This window comes from Drosophila mauritiana, chromosome 3L (assembly GCF_004382145.1).
Source record: "Drosophila mauritiana strain mau12 chromosome 3L, ASM438214v1, whole genome shotgun sequence".
In the NCBI taxonomy this organism is placed as follows: Eukaryota; Metazoa; Arthropoda; class Insecta; order Diptera; family Drosophilidae; genus Drosophila; species Drosophila mauritiana.
Window position 1 is genome coordinate 15,938,730 of NC_046669.1, and position 15,689 is coordinate 15,954,418.

Consider the following 15,689-nt stretch of genomic DNA (forward strand, 5'->3'; position numbering starts at 1 on the left):
GAAAGCTAGAAGGAGACGGAATCAATGCAGACAGAGACAGCGAAACGTTGGAGCTTGACGTCGACGCTGCGCATGCGCAGCTTTTGTATAAAATGTGCGCGGCCAACGAAAGCGAGATCAGTGAACGATCTGCAGAGCAACGAAGAGCACAATCGGTGCAGAAAGTGAATGAAGTGAAAGGATAAGAGACTCAGCAAATTGCATAAGGATTATCCGAACAACAGTGATAACTACACAATTGGATTAATAAACTTGACACAAAAAAGGTGAGTGAAGTGAGCGAAATTACCACAGTGAACTCAAGTGAACCGAAAGCAAACTAATTTAAATTAATGGCTATTAGTTGTGAGTTGTGAGTCAGCAGCACATAAAATTATGGTTGTTGCAAATGTACCTACATACACATAATAAAAACTATTGGCCAAGAGCCTCCGCGTCATTAAGCCAATCGAACAAGCGAAACTTTCACTGCGAACACAAAGGAAAAACCTAAAAAATTTCCCAAACCCAACCAATCGGCAGTTAGCATCGCTTACGAGCACTTCTCGCCAAAGAAAATCCAAGCGAAAAAGTTGCCGGCAATTTGCAATGCAACGCTGCGCACAACTTCCGGCCGAAAAAGCGAGCCTAAAGAAATCCAAAGATACATTTAATACATAACTGGAAAATATACTTTGGAGGCACTTGAAAAAGTCCGCAAGAAAACTAAAATATAACTAGATGTATCAGATCACTTTACATAATCGTTTAAAATATATAATATATCTTCTTATTTTAACATATAATACTCCATACCTATTGCAAAATTTTAATTCTGGCTTCCTATTAGTTACTCTTATTATTGAGTTACTCCTTAAACCAATATTACATTCATAATTGATTTTTTTGCTAAGTGTAGCCGATCTTTTACAAAATCCGCCCTCGCTGTGAGCCGGTGACATAACTGCAATGCAAACGACCATAAAAAAAGGCTGAAAAGAAAAGTGAATTTTACCAAATAAAAGAGACACGAAGCGGAAAGCGGCTGTCAGGGCGAGAGATCAAGTTGAGCGATGGTAGCCAGTGGGATTGCAGTCGTAGGCTTGCTAAATCTCTGTAGGAAAATTACCTCATAAATTACGGGGGACCTGAAGCCAACGATCCAATCCGCCCCTCGCCATCCCGACTCGCATTTCGAGCAAAAGTAACGTACAAAATCAGGCAATTAAGTGCGACGGTCTGCGACCTCCAACGAAAGTAAAAGTCTTATACGAGAGTCTGAGTCACGGTGAAGATTTCGTGATGCTATCCGGTTTGGGCTTCGGATTCGGATTTGTTACGGATTGGTTAAGCCAAAGATGGTATGGGGGATCGGTGGCTAGGTGGAGAAATGTAAACTGGCACAATGACTTGGGGTAATGGTGTCAAGCTCGCCACTTATGTCATAACCAATCATGACTAAACCTCTTCATTTATTTTCCACTCAAAAGAAAAGGCGACAAAGATGGTCAATCATTCACTAGATTAATATATCCGTAAATATTAGAGAATTGGTATCCTAAGGCTTTCCTATCTAATCATTCCAGGCTTCACAATGAGAATAAGAACTAGCCTTTTGGCAGTTGTACTGCTGGCCACCGCCTCCTTGGCCGAGGAATCCAACTGGGGCAATGAGTGGGCGCCCATGGAGGATGCCATGCCCAGTCGCCGATCCGTCGATACCAAGCCCGCCGAACAAGCTGACATTCAGGGACGTTACTTGGTCCACGAGTCCATCCAGAGCAACAGCACCACCCAGATCGACGAAGTCATCGAGCAGCTGATCAACTCCCGCCGTGAGGGCCGTAATCTGGGGGAATACGATGCCGTCTATGCTGATGGTAATATCGATCAGGCTCTGCAGCAGGGAAACGATATGCAGGCCCGCAATCTTATCCGGGATAAGCTGTGTGGATTGGGACTGATGAGCTGCGATGTGGAGGAGAAGCGTCCCTTCTACTCGACCATCTATGCCCAGGGTCCCCCACCACCATCCGGTTTCAGCGGTGGTCCCTATGGTCCAGCTAAGCCCATGCCCCCACCAAGCTACTTTAGTGGTCGCCCGCCAATGGGTGGACCTCCTGGATCTTACGGACCTCCGCCAAGCTCCCTGAACTCCTTTGGACCTCCGCCCAGCTCTGTGAACTCCTTTGGACCTCCCAGGAAGGTGGGATACGAGGGACCATACAAGCCAATGTCTGGACCTTACAGGCCATCTGGACCCGGTGGCTACCTGGAGCATCCTCCACCATCCGCCATTGACGGCTCATCCGACGGTATCACCTACACGAAGCCACCACCCGGAGCCCTGATCTACGACAGCAAGCCACCAGGACCCATCTACACCGGAGGTCCTTCTCTGGGTGCTGGACCCGTTTTCACTGGTGCTTCGAATGGAGTTCCTCCATACAACTACGAGAATCCCGAGGGTGGCATCCAGGGTGCCAGCTCTGCTCCCAATGGTTTCTACTCGCAGCAGTCTTCAGCTTCTTCCGCCTCGGCCACATCCTCCAGCACCAAAGTGGTGGTTGGAGCACCGCTCGATGCTCTGCAGCAACACGTGCATCATCATTATCACCATGTTGAAGGTGGCGAGGGAGCCAAGGTTCCCAGTGTGCCAATTCCCATCGGAGCTGGCCAGACCATTAACACCGACTTCAGTGCCTTGGCCCAATCCTCTGCCACATACACTCCCTCCATTCAGACTTCTTCCGGCTCCAGTTACTCCCAGTCCAATGCTTTCAATGCTGGCTTTAATGGTGCTTCTCAGGGTGGACTTCTTTCGCAGAACGGTTTTGGAATCTCCCAGAAACCCACTGGAGATCTGTACAAACCAAACTCTGGAGATCTGTACAAGCCCAACTCAGGCCTAGGAAACTTTGGCAGCAGCTCCTCTGGAGGCTTCAGTGGATCGCCCAGCTCCAGTTATCACAGCCAGAACCCCGACTACTACAAGAAGGAGCTGCAAGGTGGAGCATCCAACCAGTACAATGGCATCTCTGGTGGTTACCAGGGTCAGGGTCAGTACCAGAGTGGCTATGACACCTCCCGCCAGCAGATCGTCGACTGCCAGTGTGTGCCCATCTCCCAGTGTCCCGCTGCCGATCGCATTGGTCGCAAGGAGGATCTCATTCTGCCCATTGATCCCCGCAACCTGGGCAAGGACATTGAGGCTCTGAGTGACGATGCTCTGTCCAGCAATGCTACCACTACTGCTGAGGCTAAGAAGGATGAGGAGAAGACGGACAAGGATGACAAGAAACGCACCCGCCGCCAGGCTGATCAAAAGGATGACGAAGCAAGCGATCTCTCACTCGATGCTCAAGGGGTAAGTCCATAGAAGTCAATTAGTTTAAGTAGTGCCCGACTAATGCCAAATCACACATGGTTCACATGGACCACTAATCGAGTTCTAGCCAAGCTCCTCCCTCCCACACACACACATCCAATCAACCAACCAACCAATCAAACAACAAATCAATCAGTCAATCAACAAATCAAACCAATCTGACAACTGCACCCATCGTTCAACGCTCCAAGCTCAACTAAAATACCAGAGTGCAAATCGGTTCCGATTAGACCAGTCACTAATCCCAGAACTAAACCAGCTAACCAAGCACGACCTTTGCGATCGCACGCCTGCAACCCGAAACATGCAACCTGCAACCGGCAATCAGAAATGGAACTCCACCTCTAGCGTTCTTATGTTTTCCCCTTACCAACAAATAGAGACAGTCCCCGCTCGGAGGATCTCCATTGGCATTGCCCGCTCTCCAGGCCATCGAGCTGATCCAACGCAAAGTGCTGCCCACCTATGGTGTCAGCTTTGGTCTGCCCTATCCCACCGGCGGGTATGGAGGCTATCCCTCGAATATCCTGGGTGATCATGTACCCGCTCAAAACCCGTACTTTGGTTCGGTGGGTCCAAATGGTTTGAATCTCGGTCTGGTGAATGTGAATCCTCTGGTATCGGTGCAGGTGGCCAAAACAGAATATGGCGAGAAGGTGGTGAAGCCACTGGTCAATCTGCATGTCACCCCAAATGCGAATCTTATCCAGAAAGTGGGAGACTTCTTTAAGCGGAAGCCCACCGAAGCGTATAGTACCCATTACCACCATCACGATCATTATAGTGGCTATGAGCACCACGATTACGATCACCATGACCACCACGATCACCATGACCACCACTCGTATCCGCATTTCTATGGAGGATCTGGCCCGGGTCCCCATTTCAGTGTGGAAATGGTCCCAAGTACTCCCATCTTTGAGTATCACAGTGGCCCTTCAGTTCAGTATCATCACCACCACGAACCGTCTCCCTACGAGAGTTCCTTCAACTCTATATATCCCGGAACCAGTCCTGATTTCGGGGGCTTTGGCGAGTACTCACAGCATGTGGAGCGAAGTGCCAATGTGAGCGGTGTTGATACAGACAGACCATCGAATTCCGGTCGTCGTGGCAAACAGTTGAACCTGGGACCCCTCTACAACATTCCCACTCCGGCTCCTGGTGAGGCAGCTGGCAGTGATCGGATCACTTTCCCCCGGGATCGCAGGCGCAGGAGCGTTGAGGATGGTGTGTGGGCGGGAGCAGCTCCTGAGGAGCAGGTAACCATGTGTGGCTAAAGCATTAAAGTGCATTTAAAAGGGTCAATAGAGTATTAAAGTCCATAACTACAAAGTTCAAAAATTGCATGAGAAGTCCAGTCCAAAATTATCGAACTATTTTGTATAACTTTTTAAGGCTTATAAATATTCTTATTAGTTTATTGATAAAATTGGAAATTGGAGAAAGTTATATGGCATTCAAAGTTTTTAAGAGAGTAAAGTTCAAATCCAGATAAGATTGTAACCATTCCTCCAACATTTATCTAATTACGATCGCCATCCTTGATATTTTCCAGCGTGCCTATTATGGAAACCGACCCGTGGAGAAGACCTGCCGCATCAACGAGGTCTGCTGCCGTCGTCCACTGCGTCCCCAGGCTCCTCCCCAGCAATTCGGTCGTTGTGGAGTGAGGAACGCCGCTGGAATCACCGGTCGCATTAAGAATCCCGTCTACGTTGATGGAGACAGTGAGTTCGGCGAGTATCCCTGGCATGTGGCCATTCTGAAGAAGGATCCCAAGGAGTCTATCTACGCCTGCGGTGGCACCCTCATCGATGCCCAGCACATCATCTCCGCTGCCCATTGCATTAAATCGTAAGTTCTAGAGTCATAGCAGTATCTTTCACCAGAGGATTAACCACTTGCTTCTTCCTATCCAGTCAAAATGGCTTCGATCTTCGTGTGCGTCTGGGCGAATGGGATGTCAACCACGATGTGGAGTTCTTCCCCTACATTGAACGCGATGTGGTTTCCGTGCACATCCATCCCGAGTACTATGCCGGCACTCTGGACAATGATCTGGCCGTTCTGAAACTGGACCAACCCGTTGATTTCACCAAGAATCCGCACATTAGTCCCGCTTGTCTGCCCGACAAGTATTCCGATTTCACTGGAGCTCGTTGCTGGACAACTGGATGGGGCAAGGATGCCTTCGGCGAGCACGGAAAGTACCAGAACATTCTGAAGGAGGTGGATGTACCAATCCTGTCGCACCAGCAGTGCGAGTCCCAGCTGAGGAACACCCGTCTGGGCTATAGCTACAAACTGAATCCCGGATTTGTGTGCGCCGGCGGAGAGGAGGGCAAGGATGCCTGCAAGGGTGATGGCGGTGGCCCATTGGTGTGCGACCGGAATGGAGCCATGCACGTGGTCGGAGTCGTGTCCTGGGGCATTGGATGCGGCCAGGTGAACGTTCCCGGCGTCTACGTTAAGGTCTCCGCCTACCTGCCCTGGATCCAACAGATCACCCAGAGCTATCAATGATTAACGGATCAGCTGGCTGACAAGGAGGAGGTGACTGGCTACCATGCAAATATCACCGGATCCATTCCGGCTGACTCCTCCTCCGATGAGTTCGTTTTCCACTTCTGACCGAAGCCATCTTTCAACACTCTCTCGTACTTCAACTCCCGAATCGTTTCGATAGTGGCATTCGTCATCGTATTTATCACTCTTAGTTATTACGGATGTCTCCTTGAATACCTGTTATATTTTGTTATGTATATTATTCACTTCCCTTCACTTCACTTGTTGACCCACTCATTAGCTACCCACAGTTGTTGCTCAATTGAAGACGTACCGTCACCATTTGTTGATATTAATTGTAACGCGAATCTTGTACACCGAGTTCCGATTTTGTCTTGTAAAATAGTGTTTGTCATAACTTATTTATTTATGTATTTGTAATAAATAATTATGTATTTAAATAAAAAATAATAATTTATATAAAAAATGTGTCATTCATTATGTTACTTGGGTGGGGAAAATACTAATATACAATAACTTAGTTCGCATTTAAAGGGTCATAAAATGGACACATATAGAAACTGGTCTAAAAAAAATTTTCAAAAAGTATTGAGAATCAGAATGTGTAGTACGCATCGCTAACAATATGTTTATAATATTTTTAGCTTGATATTGTTTCTAAAACTGTTAATACCAATACACAGAAATAATTGTGATAATTTCGCGTTAACTATTATCCATGTTTTTTACTTTCAAAACTTTATTACATATGCGATTAAAGTACTTAGTATTTTTAGATAGCTTTTTATTTTGGAAGTGGCTTTTGTATATTTATAATAATTTTCTTTTTTTACCAACTACCTACCACGGTGGCGCCTCCTACGGTATATTAGCATTATATAATTTTCCAATTAAGAAAAATATTAAAATGTTGATTGAAAAATTCCCCCGTTCGTAAATTGCCAAATTTCGTGGGCTAGTTAATCTGAACGAAAACGTAATCCCTCAAATGGTTTTCCCTGCACCGATGCACCTTGAATCCCGTCAAAAGCGCCACTTAAAGTTCAATTACAAAGTAGTGCAGCCCATAAAATGCAAATTAAATTTAAAACATTAACAAACCCGCGCAGACCGACCACTTTACACTGTCCGCTTGGTGCAAACAAGCGTGCCAACGAACCATTAATAAACGCCACCGAATTTTTGGCCCAAAGGCGGTCGCTTCAAACTTCCTCGATGGGAGGGAATGGATGGAAATGGGTGTAAAGGTGCCATGTGTGTGGACCCAGCTCTCCAAATAGTGGGCAGAGCTATTCAAATAGCTTGGAGATGGAAAATCATAACATGCCCGCGATCAGTTAAATTTAAAAACCGCAACCGACTTTCCGCAACTTGAAAAACTTTATGCTCGGCTGGCGGCTCTGAAAGACTTATAAATTGTACACTTCCATTCAATTTGAAGTTCAATGCAGTTCCAGCAGCGCCAGCGAGATGTACGGCCAAGGATTACGTTTTCTTCTCGCCCAGCTTGTCTTGGGTAAGCCGGGGAATACCCTTTTATAAGGAAGTGAAAAGTAATAGTGATCCGTTAAGAACAATATATAATATAAATATGAATTCAAACAAATGAAAAGTGATAAGTGATAGTTAAAATTCTTATATACAAATATAATGATATTCATTAAAAAGATTTTCAAAAATTACCAGGATATTTGAAACTTTAATCATAAGTAACAAAGTTTTAAATTTTTACACTATTTGGTTAAAAATCCTCCTTAAATCTTGTTTTAATCCAAATACATTCAGTGCTCCTTTTGTCTGACGTCTTGGGTCGCCTGCACAAGAGGAATGGCTATCACTACCGACCGCAGCAACCGCCACCAATCCACCAAGGTGGATACTTTGAACCCCATCTGCCGGCAGTGGAGCCTCCCGAGCCAGAGAAGCCACAACATAGCCCCAAAAGCTACTATACCACATCGGGAGGTGGCTCCTCAGTTTCCAGCAAGGGATCCGGTGGTTATAGTATTGGCAGCGGCCTGCGTTCCATTGCCCAGGGCTCAGCGGATCAGGCCCACAGTGCAGTGACCAACCAGCATGCAGCTGCCAAGCAGGCGGCCTATATAGCCCAGAATACACTGGCGCAAGCCGCATCCCAGGCGGCGGCCACTGCGCAAGCGGCCCTGGTGGGCAAGCAGGTTGTTCTCCAGGAGTTGGAGCAGCAGGCAGCCGAGGCCCAGAGATCACTGTCCCGCGAGCTGGAGCAACTGAAGGCGGCCAAGATCTCCGCCAGATTGGCACAGCAAACGGCCCAAGCGGCGCATCATCACATATCCGTGCTCACAGCTGCGGTAAATAATGCCAAATCCGTGGCCGAACAGGCTGAACAAACCTCCACGGAGGTAAACAATCAACTAGCCTCCCAATCCCAGATGGTGGGTCAGTCCAAGAACCGATTGGAACAGGTCGAGGAGCAGTTGCACCAGGCGCGCGTAGACTATGCGGCCACCAAGGAGTCCGCCCTTAAGGCGGCCAATTCCGCAGCTGCAGCTCAGGTGAATGCATCCAAGGCGGCCCAGCATGCCACGATCGGATTGCATGAGAGCACCAATCCATCGGCCCACGGGCACGATGGTCAGGAGTTGGGTGGCGAGGAGGAGTCCTACGATGAGCACCTGGACACCAGTGGCGGAGAAGTGGGACACACTGGCGGAGGAGAGGAGCTATCCGAACATATTCGAACTCCATATTAGTGTGGGATTAACTATCACTAGATTTTATATATTAAACTTAGTTGAAAGTCATATTTATGTAAATATAATTAATGCATTCAAGTCAGACTCATGCGGCTGTGAGTTATCAGCACTTAAAGATGTATAAAGATTATTTAATTATTCCTTAGATGTTAGGTGATCTTTAAATCTCTGAAAAATAAAATGGTTTCAAAAATATTATACTGCTCAAAAAACTGGTTCTGGGAGACAAGGAAACATCTTGAAACGTTTATTCGTTCTGGAAAATTTCATTTTTCGTGTTTACTTTTATAATTTAGCAAGTTAAATAATTATTTATTATAATTAAAAAGAAAGCAGGTTTTAAAATTACCGCGCAGCATTGCCAACACACAAAAATTACTTTTTTTAACAGCTCTCTGTTAAGTTTCAACAGCCCTGTTAGAGCAGCCGGCACAGCTGTTCGACCTTCCCGGTGACTGGCAAACGCACTGTTTTTATAACTTGCAACAAAAATTCAATTAAAATAGTGAAATAACCCAGTAAAATGGCCCAAAAAGTGATCAAGTACATCGGTCGCACCACAGACTTTCGCGGCAACACACTGTGGGAGCTGGTCTCGGACCTGCCCAACTGGGGAGTGGGCCGCCTGCTCATACGTAACATGTTCCAGCGATATCCGGAGCCCTGCTACATGCGGATTCTGAAGGTGCAATCCGTGGACGAGCAGCCCGGCGAGATCCGCAAGGTGCGGGTCACTGTGGAGAAAACGTGGCGCGGCGTAACGCAGCCAAAGCCTGTGGAAATCTACAGCACCAGCTATAAGGCGGACTACGAACTGGTGCCACAGGATCAGGAAGCAAAGTACCTAAACAACAAGAAGAAGGTTGAACCAGTGGTCCTGCCCACAAAGATTGACCTTCCGCCTCTGCTCCGCGAACTGGTATCGGAGGAAACGGGCAACCCCAATCCCCAGATGAAGGTCCACTACAAACTGACCGACAACAAAATGGCCAGATTAGCCAAGGATGGTGAAAAGCCAACAGTTAGCTTCACCCTTGGTGTGGGCCAGCCGAAACCCGTGAGCGCCAAGCTTTACGAAGGATTATTATAAGCCTGGGGACGTTGTTGAAATATTAAATACATCTATTATACACTTAAACATACGAACATTTGATTTGTACACTATCTACACGCGGGTTAGACTCTGGAATGGAATACTATGGAATAAGAAGACTGGCATTTACTTGCAACTGCCCTCCAGGGAGCGCAATTTCCTCGTGAGATTGTCCACTTCGAGTCCCAACACATCGAGGTTCTCTTTCAGCGTTATATTCTTCAAGAGCGTATCTTCGAGCACAGCTTGCAGTTTCTTGTTAATCTCCAAAGAAAGTTCGAGGGACATGGACTTATTCTCGCCTCCCGCTTTCGAGGATCCGCCATAGATGGCTGCCATGATCCCATTTCCGTACTTGACCAACTCGCTTTTGTTCTGATCGCTGCGCGATGTGGTTAATGCGCCGGCTGTCTGATCCCTGAGCATGTAGTGCTGCACCACCTTGGATTTCTTCTGCACCTCGGCCACCAGAGCGGCCGTGTGGTTCTCCAGAAACTCGATGCGTTCGGTTTGGCGGGCCGTGGCCTGCTGCAGTCGCAGTATTCGCTCCACGAGGACTTTTTTGGACGGTACCGCCTGGAGATCTTGCTGCTGTGTCGGCTGTTGCACGGTGGTAGCACTACTGGCCACCGTTTCCGATTCGGAGGACTCGCTGGCCCGTCGACTGCCGCTGTGCATGCTGCCGTGGCTACTGGAGCGACTATGACTCCGTTGTTGAGGATTCTCCGTTGGATAGCCATTGATTGCCTGCTGGCAGTTGCTGCAGTAACTGATTGGTATCTTCGGTTCCGTAATTCCTCTTTTGTACTTGTTCAGCTCGCGGTGGAGCTCTTTCAGCACGGTGGCATGCTTGTGCTGGGTAGCCTCAAAGTCACCCTGAACATCCTCCAGCTTCTGCTTGGTCAGTTCGTACATCTTCGTCTTTTCGGACAAATGCTTGGCCAGCAGCAGTCGCTCCTCGTTTTTCTCGGATGCCTCCAAACATAGTTGCTGCTCCAGTTGATTGTACTTGGTGTCGTAGGTGAGCTTTTCCTGCTTCAGTAACTTGTTCTCAGCATCAAGTCCCTGGGCCTGCCAAAATAAAGGAAATAACATCAGATCCTCGAACATGGTATGGTTTAGGATGCATCTGATACCGGCATTTATGTCGACTGCTTAGAATTGTTAGCCATTCAAGGCCTCGGTGGCGCAGTTGGCAGCGCGTAAGTCTCATAATCTTAAGGTCGTGAGTTCGAGCCTCACCCGGGGCATGTACATTTTTTGGTTTATTTTTACTTGTACTTACCTTTGCTTCGGCCAGGCAAATATCATTCTGCAGCTGCACAATTAGTTCACTCATCTCCTTGTTAATAGTGAGTAGCTCCTGCTTTTTAACTTTCAGTTGCTCCAGCTCCGATTCGTTGTCTTGGACCAAAGCCTCCAGTTTCTGTACTCGTTTCTGTTGGTCCATCAGTTTTTCTTCGTTTCTATAAAGAAAATTATCATTTAAACATAAATGGGATAATAATCGGATATATCCTGCCTCTAATGTATACATTTCCTAATACTTACATGGTGTTCTGAGTACGCAGAAGCTGCAGTTCCTCCAATTGCCCTCTGAGTTTAGCGGAGTTAAGTAGCTCATCACTGTACGAACCTTCTACGGAATTGTGCAGCTCTCGCAAACGATTAAACTCCTCTGTGAGCTGGTTATGCTGCAAAAAAGAAGTTTAGAAAGATATAAGATAAGATTATAAGATTAGATATAAGAAAGAATATTTCAACACTTGATTTACCTCCGTGGTGATCTCCTGAAGCTGGTTCTGCAGTTCTTTGTTGGCTTCGCTTATTTTTTGCTGCTCTTTGGTGAGCTTATCCAGAGCCTCAGTCTTGCTGGTAATCTCGTGTTTTAAGAGTATTGTGTTGGCTTCAAATTCCATTTTAAGTTTCTCTGTGTATAAAAAGGGAATGGTAAGGCCAGTCAAACATATATCATTGAAAAAAATAAACGAACCATTTGCCTTTTCTTCCAGTTTGTTGGGCGCATTCTTTTCCTCTTCCAGTTTGCGTTCTACAACCTGAAATGGGAATCAAGTTCAGTGAAGATCAACTATAAGCTTAGCTAATCGTTACGTACCGCCTTGGCTTCTGTTTCGATGTTCAGTTTGTTTATGTGATACTTGAGCTTGGACTCCAAGTGACCCATTTCAGTTTTGTACTTTTCGCACTCCCTTTGATATTTTCTGACTTCATTGCACTGATTAGGAAAAGATAAAGGTTATGATAAGAGATTTGTTATCTGCGAAAATTCGGAATTGGAGCTCATGGAGGAATTAGTTTTATTGCCAATCAAGCAATTATTTGAAAGTCAATCTTTCGTTATAGAAGCAGCAAAGTATTCCCACCCACCTTTTCATCGATGATGTACGTCATGCGGGACTTTTCTTCGCTCACAGCCAGGAATCTGGTGGACACATTCTTTACTTCCTTTTTGGCCTCGGCCAGCTGCTTCTCCACCGCCTCCTTCTCCTTCTTGGCGTCGATAAGTAGCTTCTCCTTCATGGCAAACTTAATGACAGTGGCTTCCTTCTCCTTGTTGGCCATTTCCATTTCCTTGCGGCAGGCCTGCTTCTCCTTGCCCAGAATGGCGTTCTCCCGCTGAATGAGGGTGATCATGTTGTCCTTCTGGACATTGGACGTACGCAGTTGCTCCAACTGCTGCTCGTAGTTGCGCCGCTGCTCTTCAAGCTGGGCCAAGCAGTGGACATGGGATAGGATGTCGTTCTGCGGAGGTTGCGACGAGGTTTGCTGCAGTTCCTTCACCTTTTCCTGGGCCTGCAGATCCTTGAATCGCAGACTTAGTTCTTCCGGTTCGATTGGCACTTGCTCCAGTACGGCTGTCTTGAGATCCTGCTCTATTTTGCCCTCATCCTGGTCAGTAACCTGATCTCCATAAGACTCAGTTTTCACATCGCTTTCTTCCAGCTGCTGTTCAATGGAATCCGCTTTCATATCCACGTCTCCAATTGTTTTCTCCTCTATGTGGTTAGAATCCCGGCCAGAATCACCATTTTCCACGCTGGGTGGATTTTCCATCTCAGCCGGCACTGTTGCCTGCGCTGATTCCATTATCGGATCGGTTATTTGATCATCTATTTAAATTTTACAATGAATTTCGCGTACTTTTGCTATACAACAAAAGTTTAATATTTGCAACCAGCTGTTAGTTTGGCAAAGTTGGCAGCCCTCCTTGAGCAGTATGACCACAGCTGCCGCTCGGCGCGAAGGGGCACACTAATGCTTGTTTACATTGCGATTTGCTTAATGTGTTAGAATTTTAAACATGGTTTGCGCTTTGGGCATTGAAGGCAGTGCCAATAAAATTGGCATTGGCATAATTCGAGATGGTAAAGTACTGGCGAACGTACGCAGAACTTACATTACCCCACCAGGAGAAGGTATTGCCACATTCTAACCCGCCGGCTAGTAAAGATTTCATCATAACCAATCATTCAACAGGTTTCCTGCCGAAGGAAACGGCCAAACATCACAGGGAAGCCATCCTGGGCTTGGTGAAATCCAGTCTAAAGGAAGCCCAATTGAAACCCTCTGATCTAGATGTTATTTGTTACACAAAAGGCCCAGGAATGGCTCCTCCTCTGCTGGTTGGCGCCATTGTGGCTCGCACTTTGTCGCTCTTGTGGGATATTCCGCTGCTGGGCGTAAATCACTGCATTGGACACATCGAGATGGGTCGCCTGATCACCGGTGCCCAGAATCCCATTGTTCTCTATGTGAGCGGTGGAAACACACAGGTTATTGCCTACTCCAATAAGCGATATCGCATCTTTGGCGAAACTATAGACATTGCAGTGGGCAATTGCCTGGATCGATTCGCCCGCATCATCAAGCTGTCCAACGATCCTAGTCCGGGCTACAACATCGAGCAGCTGGCCAAGTCGAGCAATCGTTATATTAAACTGCCCTATGTGGTTAAGGGCATGGATGTCAGCTTCTCGGGGATTTTGTCCTACATCGAGGACCTGGCAGAGCCGGGCAAGAGGCAAAATAAGAGAAAACGGCCGCAGGAAGAAGAGGTCAATAATTACAGCCAAGCCGATCTTTGCTATTCGCTGCAGGAGACCATCTTCGCCATGTTGGTGGAGATCACAGAGCGCGCCATGGCCCACTGCGGCTCAAATGAGGTTGGTTGCGACTGTTATCCAAATTAATCTATGAGTTAACCGACTTCTTTCCAGGTCCTAATAGTTGGAGGTGTGGGTTGCAATGAGCGACTTCAGGAGATGATGCGCATTATGTGCGAGGAACGCGGAGGCAAACTCTTCGCCACTGATGAACGTTACTGCATAGACAACGGTCTAATGATTGCCCATGCTGGAGCAGAAATGTTCCGCTCCGGCACTAGGATGCCGTTTGAGGAAGCTTTTGTGACTCAGCGATTCCGCACGGACGAAGTGCTGGTCAGCTGGCGGGATGACTAATCAACACAAGGACTTATTTCTGTGCATCGTTTGTTTATTAAATAACTAGTGTCCATAATATCTTCATATTTGTAAAATGCGTGTGTTCAGGATGTGAACTTAGAGGGCCTGTTCCTTGCCCGTCCACTGGGGCTTCATTTCCAAGGGGTAAACGCGCTTACCCTCAATGACATAGACAGCTCCGTTCTTGTCCTTCTCCAGGACATTCAGAATGCAGCGAGAGACATCAGCGGCACTCTGCTTGTTCAACCTATCCAGGATTCTATAGGTCTCGTCACTCGTTTCCGGGAAGATGATCTTCTCCGTAAAGTTAGTGAACATGTCCGTCATTGTAGCTCCTGGACAAACAGTCACAAACTTGATGCCCGAACGTTGATAGTACTTTTCGTTCTAATGAAGAAGACACTTAAATGAATAACCATATTCAAGGGATATTTAAGAAATTCTAGTTACCGCCAAGCAGCGGGTGAAGTTGATGATGCCAGCCTTGGTGGCTCCGTAAACGGGAATGATGAACATTGGATCCAGACCCACCACCGAGCTCATGTTAACCACAATGCCGCCTTTGCCGCCATTATCCTTGCCCATGTAGGGCAATGCGCTCAGTGTGGAATTGATGATTCCACCTAGATTTACCAACAGAGTCCTCTGCACATCCTTGTCGTTGAAAATCCCTGCTACATTGACCACAATATCGATATTGCCAAAGGTCTTGGCTATCTCCTCATAGGTGGCTTCCACACCCTTCTTGTTCGCAACATCCATCTTGACGATCATTACGCTTTGGGTGGGATGAGCGGCCCTAAGTTTCACAAACTCCTCCAGATTATCCTGCAAATCAATGATGGCCACCTTCTAGGAAGCACTCGTGTTAGAAATTACTTCACGTAATAATGTGTAAAATAACCCACCGCTGCTCCAGCGGCCAGGAGCTGCTTGGACACCTGCAGTCCAATGCCTCCAGCTCCACCGGTCACCACTGCATTCTTGCCGCGAAAGGACATCTTGGTCTGGCTAATTCGTGTAGTAGTCGGTGGTATTCCTTGTGGCTTCATCAAACACTGAGCTCCTCAGTTGCACTGCTGACTTGGAGCATCAATGATCGCCGCTTTTATACCTATTTTCCAAGGGCTATATGATATATCGTTGAGTGACTTTGGTTCGACTGCAATCAATAGCTAGTTTTCCACCTGCTCTGGGTTAGGATTATGCAACTTATGCCCATATATCAATTTCCATCCCCATCTGGTCGCTCTAGCGTTCAGTCTGCTTCACACCGCTCTGGTTTTTCGATGTCAGTTTTGCATCGGTGATAAAGTCATTGTGTAGATAAAGCAATAATCTCTTAATAACCATCTTGCAGTGAGATCTTTGTAAATAACAAGATATATATGGGAAAATATGTAGGGCTTTCTTAGATGTCTTACAATTAAATGTATATTTCGATTTACCAAACCATATTAATTGCTTTAAAATTCATAACA

General features: G+C 46.8%; 6 protein-coding genes and 1 non-coding gene across 9 annotated transcripts; 5 read left to right on the plus strand and 2 right to left on the minus strand.

Moving 5' to 3' along the window:
- Positions 1-128: 128 nt before the first annotated feature.
- Positions 129-6,306, plus strand: LOC117141350. 2 transcript variants are annotated; one of them, XM_033304756.1, is made up of 5 exons: positions 129-266; positions 1,566-3,346; positions 3,748-4,629; positions 4,926-5,224; positions 5,290-6,306. In XM_033304756.1, the coding sequence occupies exons 2-5, from the start codon at positions 1,574-1,576 to the stop codon at positions 5,891-5,893; spliced, it is 3,558 nt and encodes a 1,185-aa protein (XP_033160647.1). In that variant the 5' UTR covers positions 129-266; positions 1,566-1,573; the 3' UTR covers positions 5,894-6,306. The 2 variants fall into 2 exon arrangements, with proteins under 2 accessions (XP_033160647.1, XP_033160646.1); XM_033304755.1 differs by lacking the exon at positions 3,748-4,629 and having other exon boundaries at positions 5,290-6,303.
- Positions 6,307-7,352: 1,046 nt separating this feature from the next.
- Positions 7,353-8,720, plus strand: LOC117140934 (uncharacterized protein CG45076). Its single transcript, XM_033304130.1, has 2 exons — positions 7,353-7,412; positions 7,682-8,720. The coding sequence occupies exons 1-2, from the start codon at positions 7,367-7,369 to the stop codon at positions 8,626-8,628; spliced, it is 993 nt and encodes a 330-aa protein (XP_033160021.1). The 5' UTR covers positions 7,353-7,366; the 3' UTR covers positions 8,629-8,720.
- Positions 8,721-9,064: 344 nt separating this feature from the next.
- LOC117139676 lies at positions 9,065-9,773 on the plus strand. The gene has a single exon (XM_033302154.1). It carries the CDS (start codon positions 9,155-9,157, stop codon positions 9,719-9,721), a length of 567 nt encoding a protein of 188 aa, XP_033158045.1. The 5' UTR covers positions 9,065-9,154; the 3' UTR covers positions 9,722-9,773.
- On the minus strand, positions 9,733-12,924 carry LOC117139671 (coiled-coil domain-containing protein 186). Its single transcript, XM_033302148.1, has 7 exons — positions 12,113-12,924; positions 11,841-11,960; positions 11,718-11,781; positions 11,500-11,654; positions 11,276-11,418; positions 11,010-11,190; positions 9,733-10,795 (listed from the first exon to the last, which is right to left on the minus strand). The coding sequence occupies exons 1-7, from the start codon at positions 12,830-12,832 to the stop codon at positions 9,851-9,853; spliced, it is 2,328 nt and encodes a 775-aa protein (XP_033158039.1). The 5' UTR covers positions 12,833-12,924; the 3' UTR covers positions 9,733-9,850.
- On the plus strand, positions 10,902-10,974 carry Trnam-cau. Its single transcript has one exon. It is a non-coding gene; the product is annotated as a tRNA-Met (tRNA).
- A 65-nt stretch (positions 12,925-12,989) lies between the features above and the next one.
- LOC117139672 (probable tRNA N6-adenosine threonylcarbamoyltransferase) lies at positions 12,990-14,263 on the plus strand. The gene is made up of 3 exons (XM_033302149.1): positions 12,990-13,161; positions 13,223-13,908; positions 13,963-14,263. Exons 1-3 carry the CDS (start codon positions 13,047-13,049, stop codon positions 14,203-14,205), a joined length of 1,044 nt encoding a protein of 347 aa, XP_033158040.1. The 5' UTR covers positions 12,990-13,046; the 3' UTR covers positions 14,206-14,263.
- LOC117139673 (fat body protein 2) lies at positions 14,219-15,280 on the minus strand. 2 transcript variants are annotated; one of them, XM_033302151.1, is made up of 3 exons: positions 15,117-15,280; positions 14,659-15,057; positions 14,219-14,595 (listed from the first exon to the last, which is right to left on the minus strand). In XM_033302151.1, the coding sequence occupies exons 1-3, from the start codon at positions 15,258-15,260 to the stop codon at positions 14,305-14,307; spliced, it is 834 nt and encodes a 277-aa protein (XP_033158042.1). In that variant the 5' UTR covers positions 15,261-15,280; the 3' UTR covers positions 14,219-14,304. The 2 variants fall into 2 exon arrangements, with proteins under 2 accessions (XP_033158042.1, XP_033158041.1); XM_033302150.1 differs by having other exon boundaries at positions 14,659-15,060.
- Positions 15,281-15,689: the final 409 nt, after the last annotated feature.